The sequence below is a fragment of the Xiphophorus hellerii genome, chromosome 18 (genome assembly GCF_003331165.1).
Source record: "Xiphophorus hellerii strain 12219 chromosome 18, Xiphophorus_hellerii-4.1, whole genome shotgun sequence".
NCBI classification, from domain to species: domain Eukaryota; kingdom Metazoa; phylum Chordata; class Actinopteri; order Cyprinodontiformes; family Poeciliidae; genus Xiphophorus; species Xiphophorus hellerii.
Genome location: NC_045689.1, coordinates 18,410,196 through 18,421,504, shown reverse-complemented (window position 1 = coordinate 18,421,504; position 11,309 = coordinate 18,410,196). Strand labels below are relative to the sequence as shown.

At 39.2% G+C, this 11,309-nt stretch overlaps 1 protein-coding gene across 1 annotated transcript; it reads right to left on the bottom strand.

Annotated features, from left to right (window-relative positions):
- Window positions 1-1,318: 1,318 nt before the first annotated feature.
- On the bottom strand, window positions 1,319-11,240 carry grk7b (G protein-coupled receptor kinase 7b). Its single transcript, XM_032546078.1, has 4 exons — window positions 9,703-11,240; window positions 7,118-7,555; window positions 3,671-3,942; window positions 1,319-2,989 (listed from the first exon to the last, which is right to left on the bottom strand). The coding sequence occupies exons 1-4, from the start codon at window positions 10,297-10,299 to the stop codon at window positions 2,659-2,661; spliced, it is 1,638 nt and encodes a 545-aa protein (XP_032401969.1). The 5' UTR covers window positions 10,300-11,240; the 3' UTR covers window positions 1,319-2,658.
- Window positions 11,241-11,309: the final 69 nt, after the last annotated feature.

Genomic DNA, 11,309 nt, shown 5'->3' with positions numbered 1-11,309 from the left:
TAAGCATATGCCATTAGTTGTGAGTTTTTTGTGCAGTTTGTTGATAGTTACGTTTTACATACTATCAATAGATCCAGCAGCTTAGTTGAATTTAAAGAGATCCAGTTTTAGCTAATAGCTTTAAGAAGGAGTTGACAAGCTGAACTATTTGCTCTATGGTAAATACACAAACAAGTAAAAATTGGGTGAAGGGCATACAAAGCAATTCCTGGCAACGAAAAAGTGTCGTCTCTCCTCTAAAAGGATGTTTAAAAATTTCAGATAAGGCACAAAACTTACTCAGGTAACAGTGGTGGCTTTGTGTAACCTAACTTAAAGTTAAATGTCTCTGTTGTAATTAATACTGTGTTCAGGTTTGGTGAAGTAGAAAATGATGGAATCACATATAATAAGTAGTAGCTTGCTACACATCTTTAGTTTTTATTACATTATGGTCTTCATTAGTCAGGTCCCAAAATTCTGGCACACCAGCAGACAGGTCAGCTGTCCAGGACTGACTTCAAAACCTATTTCCACCTGACTGAATGAGAAGCATGTCTACAGTTTCAATGCCATCTTGTGCATTTACTGCAACCGGTTTCATTGGGATACACCAAGCAAACATTCTAGATGTCCTTGATCTACCTAAATGTTTCTCTTTCTCAAGCTTCCCATTTCATTTGTACTTGCTCTGAATTTTAAATTTACCTCACTGGATTTAAAAGGGATTCCACGTTTTTCTTTTAACAAATAATTTCCATATTTTTCAAAGTAGTCTTAAACAGAGATGCATCATTGATTTCAACAGCGAAATTTAAGTTCTTTAGGTGTATTTTGGAAAGACAAAATATTGGGCTGTTGAATCAAATTGTTTGTGTAATTCTTTTTCTGTAAAATTAAAACATCTGCCTAAGGAGTAGTGATAGCAGATAGTTTGTATATAGATGTAATCAGCTGTGTAATTTGGATGTGCTGACTACGATCACATCGAAACATTTCAGGACAACGATTCTCAAGGACTGGGGTTACATGACCCTGCTCTTAATGACTAGCCACAAAACCTTGGACACAAACCTCATTTGTTAGCTACGGAAGGGCTACCGAAAAAAAAAAAAGAATTCTGAGATTAAAGTCAGAATTCTGAGATTAAAGTCAGAATTCTGAGTTTCAAGTCAGAATTCTGAGTTTAAAGTCCGAATTCTGAGATTAAAGTCAGAATTCTGAGATTAAAGTCAGAATTCTGAGATTAAAGTCAGAATTCTGAGTTTAAAGTCAGAATTCTGAGATTAAAGTCAGAATTCTGAGATTAAAGTCAGAATTCTGAGATTAAAGTCAGAATTCTGACGTTTAAACTCAGAATTCTTCTTTTTTTTTGGCGGCCCTAATCCTCTTCCGTACTATTTAAAATAGCTAACTATCAAAATATCGATACAGAGTTTACATTTTTACATGAGGGCCACACAGTGACAGTGCTGTCTTGCTGATTTAATAATGTAACTTTTTTTAAGGAATTGTTGGAAAAAATTTAAGGGTGAAATTTGTTATATTCACCAACAAACAAATAATGCTTTAAATTACAATCTACAAAATAATGTTTAATATTTATATGTTGTGGTCAACGGTTTAATGGTAAGAAAGAGTAAGCATTGTTAGCTAGCAGTTTATTTTAACAGATTTCTAAACATGTGGGTAACATTTTGAATTTTTACCTGGCATAAGGAGTTTAAATTTGCTTGCTAAAATTGTAGCTTACTTAACTTAGTGCAAAGCAATTTTTCAAAGCTGACAGATTGAAAAGTGTACCAAACACAGGATAAGCTATTAAAACTGTTTACTAAATGTGTTATATCAATCACATAATGAATAAAGAAGCTTTCTTGGACAAGGGGAAATTATGTATCTACTTAGTAACCATGAAGGCTAAATAAAACATTCTCCACTAATAGGAGATTGGCACTTTTAATTGCCTTTTATTTCTAGGCGGAAAAACAAAGTGTGTGGACAAAGTTTCTTTGTGTCTGGATTCATTATTAAAAATGACTACATCCTCATAAATACCAGACCAACACAGCCAAGCTAATTTTGTTGCTGAGAGGCGATGATGAGGCTTTATGCACTTTGTTGGTGTTTGGCGACACTTAGTGGTGAAAATCTGTCATTGAGAGGATTCACATCAATCACACTGTGCATGACTTTGCCTTGTCACAACCAAAAGGCCCTATCGGTTTTTGGCACATTGTTGATTATAAGAATTAGAAGATTTACCAGCAAATACGTTATCATAACCCAGCAATTTGTCAGTGACATGCAACCATTACCCAGCTTGTTTACAAACATATGCGAACAATTGCCTGCTGAAAAGGATGCATGATGTAATGGAAACTATGAATCCACTGGGACGGACTGTCTAACCAGGAATAGAAGGACAAAGTTTGAAGCAGCTGAGCCCTTTTGTTTTACTTAACTTTTGTGAATAATGTTTTGTTATATTTGACCCTGGCATCATTACTACCAGACTTTTTGTCATATTAAGCTTTCTAACAGTACAATAGAAAAGAAATGCATTGATTTGAAGAAAAAAAGGCAAGTGCCTAAAATGTCTCTGAGCAGCTTAATTTAACACGTAACGCTAACAATGAGTGAATTTAACAATTTTTTCAAGTAAAGAAATCCAGAATCTCACAAAATGTTGCACATCCTAGACGTCCACACGTTCTCTTGGCCATGTCCGTTCACTTCCGGATTATTCAATTCGTCAAATACTCCACTGTCGATTATTTCCCTCTGCCAGCGGACAGAGACCGCGCCAGTGCTGAACTCCTTGAAGAATTTCTCGTCCTTAGCATCAAACTTGACATCCTTGATCTCAGAGTTGTCCCTAAAGTCTTCAGAGTCTTTGGAGTAGACCACATTCGGTTTTGGCACCCAGGGGGGCTCCACCAGCCCTGCCTCCAGACGGTGGAAATTGATATTCTTGAAAAACGTGTGAGTCCTTGGGTCGTCATCTCTACTGTAAATAAAAACAAACAAACTGTTTTTATTGAATTGGTTCACGTGACTTGAGGTGTCAGACTAAAAAAGCACTAATTAGACTCATCATGTACATGAATGCTATTAATTTGAGGAGTTTAAAGATCAATTTTAATACATATATATATATATATTTTTTACTACAAACACTCTAAAACACATTTTGGCAAAGTATTTGATGGTCTTAGTTCTAAGTCAAACTCGTTCAATTTTTATTGCTTAAATTAAATAAAAATTCTTTTTTACTTTTAATATGAAACAGAAAAATAGATATTTTTCATTTTTCACAAATGATGAAATGTGTGAACATTTCATCATTTGTTGTAATTTTAATGTTCAGTTTTTGCCAGAATCTCATCATGTTTTTGCTCATTAAACCCAGAATAACGGCTCATCAGTCACAGCAACAACTTAGGCTGTGATATCAGGATGTAAAAATGTCATAATTATAAAATAACACAGAACTATTTCTAAAAGCAATGTGAATTTATTTTTTCTTAGCTCTGCTTATTAAAATGTAATGCCCCTGTTTGGATCAAAATGTGTAACCAGCTCTTCTGATCCTGTTTGTTCTTGTCTCCATGCATATTTCTCCTACTACCACATGTTTTCTTTCTTGACACCATACTCCAGGTATTTTGTAGTGAGGGACTTTTCTTACCGGCACCCAAGGCGAAACAGAACCTTCTTCTTGAGAAAGTGGTTGATGATATCTTTGGTTGGACCATCAAAGCTTTTGTCTTCAAACTTGCAATCATCCTCCAGAGTTCGACGAGTCACCTCACTGTTCTGCACCTTTTCCCTGAAGTCTTTAAAAGGCAAACGACCGGACACCATCTCATAAATGCTGCAGCCCAGAGCCCACCAGTCCACAGACGTGCGGTAGTACTCCTGCTTCAGGATCTCTGGAGCCATGTAGCCGGTCGTACCAGCCTGCAACAAACAGAAGAGAATCATTGAAAACTGATGGGAAAAATCACTAATGAAGACATTAGTGTCACAAGATAAAGTTGGTGAATGTTAAAGTTAAACATCCATCCATCCATCCATCTATCTTCTTCTTCCACTTATCCATGGTCGGGTCGTGGGGTCAGCAGCCTAAGTAAGCAGGCCCAGATTTCCGTCTCCCCAGCCACTTTTTCCAGCTCCTCTGGGGGAATCCCAAAGCGTTCCCATGCCAGCAGTGAAACATCATCCCTCCAGCGTGTCCTGGGTCTTCCTGTGGGTCTCCTCCCAGTGGGTCGTGCCTGGAACATCTCACCAGAGAGGCGTTCAGGTGGCATCCTGACCAGATGCCTGAGCCACCTCAACTGGCTCCTCTCGACATGAAGGAGCAGCGGCTCTACTCTGAGTCCCTCCTGAATGACTGAGCTTCTGAACGAGAAAACTCATTTCGGCCGCTTGTATCCGTTCGGTTATGACCCAAAGATAATAACCATAAATGAGGGTAGGAACGTAGATTGACTGGTAAATCGAGATCTTCGCTTTTTGACTCAGCGCTCTCTTCACCACAAGAGACCGGTTCAGCGACCGTTTCACTGCAGACGCTGTGCCAATCCGTGTGTTAATCTCCCGCTTCATTTTTCCCTAATTCATGAACAAGATCCCGAGACAAATAAACTCTAAGTTGGGGCAAGACATCCCCCTGACCCAGAGAAGGCACTCTACCCTTTTCCGGCCGAAAAAAGTTAAACATTTCAAATAAAATGGTGAATAATTAGAGGTATCTCAGAAAAATTAAACAATACTTACTAACAATTATAAATTTTTTAAATCAGAAATGTTTGATGAATGGTCAGGTCATGGCCTATAAAGAAAGAAGACTTCTGATTTGCTGTCACCCTTCACAAAGAAAGTGAGTCACATATTAATAAAGAAGTTGGCTGTGGAACTCTATCCAAGAATATTAATGGAAAGTTGAATGGAAGAAAAAGGTTTGTCAGAAAAAGGGGATATTAGCAGCTTTAAGAGAACTGTGAAGCAAACCAAGAGTTGGGGTACAAATCAGTGCTTCAAGGATCCAGGATAGTTGTTGCATACTTTGTTTTAAGCCACTTATAAACCAGAGACAATGTCAGTGTGGGCAACACTACAAAAATGATTAAGGAGAAAAAGGGCTCTTTTCAAATTTTGCCTACACTAGCAAAAGGTCCAAAGATAAAAAGGACTAAAAAAATCCCCTTCAGATTAATGTAAAGTTTGCATTTCATTTTGCAGACATTTTGAGTCTGGAGGCGCAGAAAAGCCAAACTGTTTGAGGTTCAGTGTAAAGTTTCCACAGTGTGGGTTATTTGTGGAGGCATGCCATCTGCTGGCCCTGGTCCTCTGTGTTTTATCAGGACCAATGTTACTGAAGGATCTACCAGGAGATCGTTGCAGACTGCTGCTGAACTGGAGAGCTCCTTCACTGCTACTGCATCCTAAATGTACAAAGGAGCGCTATCGCATATCCTTCCTCACAGCAGCTGTAAGACAGTTAAGTGTTTACATTCCTGCTGTTTTTTACTCAATTTCTGATTTCTTGTGAATATTCTGCTGTTCTTATTGTATACAGATGCATTTGCACTTGTATTTTTTAAAGTATCCTCAGTTGCACATGTCTTTGAATCTGAGAAAACTGTTAAAAAAATGTCAGTGTTGTTTTTCTCTTATGTTATAAATTTGATCCTGTAAAACCTCTTATTCTTATTTTCTGTTTTCATATTTGTTACCTTGTGAGAATCTGCATGCTTTATTTTTACTTTGCTGCTGGCGCACTTGAATTTCCTCACTGTTGAACAATAAAAACATATTTATTTTCTATTCCATTCTATATTTCAGCATTAAGATATATTTTTATTGCCCTGATGTTACTGAGTTTTTATTTGCTACAAGTTATAATTTATTTATTTCTAATTAGTAGAAATAAGTGGCTAAAATATATCACTCTGTGTGAAGCATAAATATAAATGTACTTTTTAAAATTAGGTTCTGATGAGGTTCATTTATCAGAATTAAAAGAACTTTTAAAAATAACAAACTTCAAGCAGATATTAAGCATCCTTTTGAATAATCCCACATTGTTGTATTAAAGATTTATATTGGTCTGATGTAATATTCTTCTCTTAAATGTTGTGTTTTCAGTAACTGCAAGAGGGAAATAGTCATAACTAATAAGTAATTAATCTATATAAGAAGTTTCACTTTGTAAATTGAGTTAAGAAAAATAAATGATCTTTTCAAAAATGTTCATTTGTTAAATTAGGCTGTATAAGCTTTTTAAGGACTAGTAATTGGGGCAACACTGATTTTGGCAAAGATAATTGTACTAGTCAGTAACTGCAATGAGTGCTGAAACAAAGCTAATCTTAAACATGTCTCAAGGACAATTTTCCATTAAGAAAACAACTTAGAAAACGACTGATTTTAATCATTTATTATATTTTCAAACTACAACTTCAAATTAACTTAATATAGAAAGTTGCACGTGAAGTACTTCAAATTTGATCAGATCTTTATGCACTTTATACTCAGACCCCTCATCAAGCTATAACACAACGTAACGCATAAACAAAAGCAAATCAAAACATGACAACAACAGACACCACCATAAACCTCAGAGTAAGGGAGTCTTACAGCTGCGAAGGATATGCGATACCGCTCCTTTGTGCATTTAGGATGCAATAGTCTGTCACTGAAAGAGCTTTTGGGGTTTTCCTTCAGTTTGGACCAGCTCTAAATCACCTGACTCATCATAATGAACAAAAGTGCAAAACCCACAATGTTTCTGGCATTTGTAGGACACAGATTAGTCAGCTAATGCTCACAGGCTCTATCTGGTCTGCTGCACATTTCTGAGTCAGAGCAGGCTATAGCTGAGCATCAGGTCAGGCACCTTTTAATGAGATAACTTTTGGCTGCACAGGATCATGCTCGACTGTAAGGAGAGCTATCATCCCTGTTCCCGATAAGCTACTTGAAATGGGAGCTGAACTGTGCGGTGAAAGGAAAGAAGAGAAGGCAAAAATGTACCATGTCTGAAACAAGCTGCTAAGGGTTTTGCCATGCTGTGCTCCAAGTAGAGGAGGATTTTGCAGTCGCACAAACCACATAAATGTTGGGTACTCACCCTCTGGCAAGTCATTTTTCCTTTTGGCAACTCCACAGCCAGTCCCAGGTCTGACAGTCGGCACTGGCCCTTCGCATCCAGTAGAACGTTCTCAGGCTTCAGATCTCGATACACGATGTCCATAGAGTGCAGGTGGAGGATACCGGCAACAATCTGGGCTGCGTAGTAAACAACACGCTCCATGCGGATGCCTCTCTTGCCTAACTCATAGATGTGGAACCTGAGGTCTCCTCCAGACATTAGGGTCATGACCAGACACAGGTGGGTTTTGCTTTGGTAAGCGTAGGCCAGGTTCACAATGAAGGCGCTGTTGACCTTCTCCAGGATCTGCTTCTCCATAAGGGCCAGCCTCTCTCCTCCTTTCTTCTTCAGACGATTCTTGTCCAGCTTCTTGCAGGCGTACATCTGGCCTGTGTGCTTCACCTGGACTGCACACACCTGTCAGACAGGACAACATAATTCATTTTAATACCAAGACTGGCTTTAGCATCTGATGGATTATTTTAGCATCTTAAAGTGCACTGCCTGGCCACATTGCTACCAAAAAAAGTCACTCAGTCTAATTATTATGACTTCCTATAGCTTTCCTATTGCTTAGAGTTCAATCTTTATGCTCTCTTGCAAACTGAAGCTTTTTTGTCAAGTTAGCCTCACCGATTAGTGGTATTTGAGTTTTCCTCAAATTGTGGAATTGCTCTTACTTTCACTATTAAACATAGACCAGAGTTCTGTTGTTTTTCTTCGATTTGATGTCACCAATCATTTAACTGATAAGTGATTCATCACCAATCAGTCATTCAGGGTTTTTCCAAACACATTTCTTCCGCAAAGATGATTGTTGCCCACTATCCTTCCAGTTTTTAATTGTGGATTGGACAGTTCTCAACCCACTTCCTCTGGTCATGGAAGAAGGGTTAGTCTGTTCCGTCAAGCAGAGGAAACATCTAAGCAGATTGCAAAAATGACTAAAACTGTAATTTCTGCAATCTGCTTAGATGTTTTCTCTGCTTGATGGAACAGACTAACCTTTCTTCCATGACCAGAGGAAGTGTCTTTTTATATGGTTGTCAAAGAAATGAGAAGGTACCTATTCCATCAGTTTTGGGTCAATTAGCTTATCAGCTGAAAGATCATCAGCAGTGCAGTAATTATCCAATAGGAGGCTTGTACCTTTTTTCTTAGTTAAATTCAACCATTTTTGACCAGGGAGTGTATTTCTTTCTGCTGACTTTTTCCTGTGCTGATTTTTTCTTGCCAACACTGGCGGAACAGAAAATTTAGAAAGTTATGGGATATTAGGACAAGGCACTCAAAGTATAAGAGCTCATGATGAGTGCTTATACTGATCTGGTCAGAAGTTCACATATATTTAGCAAGAATATCATATTCAATCTGGACTTTTTTGTTTTCCTCCCCTCCAGGGGGTCTTTTGTGGGCTCTAGTGTCCCTATATAAAAGTAGGCTGACAGGAAAGGGGGGAAGACATGCAGCAAATGTCGCCTGGTCCGGGAGTCGAACCCGACCGCGTTGAGGACCCAAGGCCTCCAAACATGGGTCGCGCTATCCCCTACGCCACCACAGCACGGCCCCAATCTGGACTTTTAATAATTTATTTAAACCTGTGTTTTTAAAGAATGAAATGATTATGAAACAAAAAGCGTCAGTTGTTTAAAAACAATAGAGTGACCATGTTTGAATCATTTGTGCACCTACTTTAATCAACACGTGGTCAAAATGATACATGCACCCTGGCTTTCACTTGGTCACATATCCATCAGCAGCGATTGTCCTGAGGGAACCTGCCACAGTGTCCAACTGTGGACTAAGATTTGATTTGAGGTTGATTTAGCCCTTCTCAAAAATTAATCCAGGGATTTTGTGGAATACTCCTATACCAATGGGTTCCACGGCCTGATGCTGCCATCACCATGCTTGAAAGTTAGTTTTGAGTTAAAAGAAATCTCACTTTAGTCTCTATTCTGTGCTGTATAAGACTGGCAACTTATCCAGGACATACCGCACCCATCACTGGATACTTTTATGAAGTATGTTGGGCCTTTTGTTAGTATTACATGAGTAATATACACTGACTTAAGAAATTATTTGCACTTTGAGCAATAATGTTGTACAGCAGGAGTATCCAATTCCAGTCCTTGAGAGCTACTGTCCTGCAGCTTTTAGACACACCTTGCTCATACTAAAGAGGTAATTCAATCATTAGGTTGAGCAGGGTTGGAGCAGGGATGTTCCTAAAAGCTCTCAAAGATTGGATGAAGACCCCTGTTGTACATCCGCCATGCCATAAAACAGCTCTTCAAATCCAGGCCCTGAGTACCGGTGCCCAGAAACTTTTAGATGTGTCCCTAAATCTAAATGTTTGGACACATCTAACTCCCTTCCTCAGCATGCAGTCAAGTTCTCCAGAGTCCTCATTATTTGACTCAGGTGTGTTGAAGAAGGGACACATCTAAAAGTTGCAAAGCACCATCCCTGTGCTATAGTTTTAATGAGCTAGAGAAAGGCCTATTAATTTGTCTGTATTCTACTTTGAACATGTTGATTTTGATGGGAAGCTTTGTACCAACCTCGCCAAAGCCACCTCTGCCCAAACTCCTGAACTCGTAAAAATATCTGTCAGTAATCTTCTGCCTTTCGCACTCCTTCCACTGCAGGAATCGGTAATAGAAGGGGCTTCTCATGTACTCCAGGAAAGGTTTTCCTTTTAGAAATTTTCTAGTTGCTTCTCTCATCTGCTCCACGGCTGCCTTGTCGTTTTTGTCAAAAAGAGACAGGCACGCCTTGACATCCTCTGCTGTGAGAAAGGAGAGGAAAGTCTGAGACTGAGGCTGACAAAACTTTGACAGTATCCTCTGTTTGGCCTTTTCTTTGGTTCCGTCCTCGGCAGCACTCCAGTTGTTCAGCTCCTCCAGAAACTCAGCAACAGCCACACACTGAGGGTCACAGGTCAGGAGAAACTGCTGAAACAATTTCCTTCCTATAGGCTGCTGCTCACAAAGTGACTCATAGGTCTTCTCCAGTGCTGCCCGAGGAACAGAGAACTTCTTTGGCGTGGGCAGCGTCAGAGACTCTCGGCGCATTCTTAGCTCGTTGCTATCGGACTCCAGAGCTCTCAGGTAGGCTGTGTTGGCCACCAAGCTGACCAGACCTGCCAGGTCACCCATGGGTGGATAAATCCTGAGGTGTACTGGGAAACAGCTGTTAAACTAAGAACACTTAAATTCACCCATCTGGAAAATCTAGGCACAAGAGAGCCCATCAAGCTCCCACATCTTGAACGTTCTCACCGCCTTGTCCCACACGGCTTTGCACGTTTTTGCAAAGACGGCACTTGGGGAAAGCAACTTATGTGGTTTGAACTTAAGAGGATTTAGACTGGTCTATTATTAGGAGATACAAAGTGGCTGTGGGCAACCGCTGAACTGCCACTCTGACAGGATACGGAGCCAGCTCCAACCTTGAAGTCACTGGAGACCACTGAATTTATGAGTTTACAGACTTCTTTAGAGTAACCCCCGATATTGTAATAGGAGTCAGGTTTTCACTACATTTAGAAAAATACAAACTAACAACAACAAAAAAAACCAAGTCATTATGTTGTAAAAAATATTTATTTCTTACAGCCAGCCCACCTTGGTCGTCATTTTTATTTATGTTCATTTTGGCACAAAACACTGAGGCTGCTTCTTTTTTTCACATCAACCTCAGGTTAAACAAGGTTGATGCAGCCTTCCAACCAATAGCATCTCTAAGTCAATTATCCGGCCAACTCTCTTCCACTTACTCTCCCGTTTATCGGTTTTTGGGCTTGCAAAGAAAACAAAAATTTCAACTTTTTAGTTCATTGGGTTTCAAATATAATCACCGGGAATACCTTGACACTGGAACAATGCCAGCCTTACGTGTAATCCAATGCTCACAGTATAATGGGTAACAAGGTTACCTGTCATGTAGAGCAGTTTCGCAGCCTAAGCACTTACATCCGTAAATCCAACCTGTAACCAATCGGTACCACATGTACATTCCATAAATGCTATTTTTTTCTGTCTATAAAAGGCTCAGAGGAACATGCTAGACAGAATGAGAATTTCAAACATCTAATTGGAATCAGAATGTAATTAAGCTGCAAGATTTCAGTGTGCGGGTTTTGATTATTTGCGATATACTTTAAAAC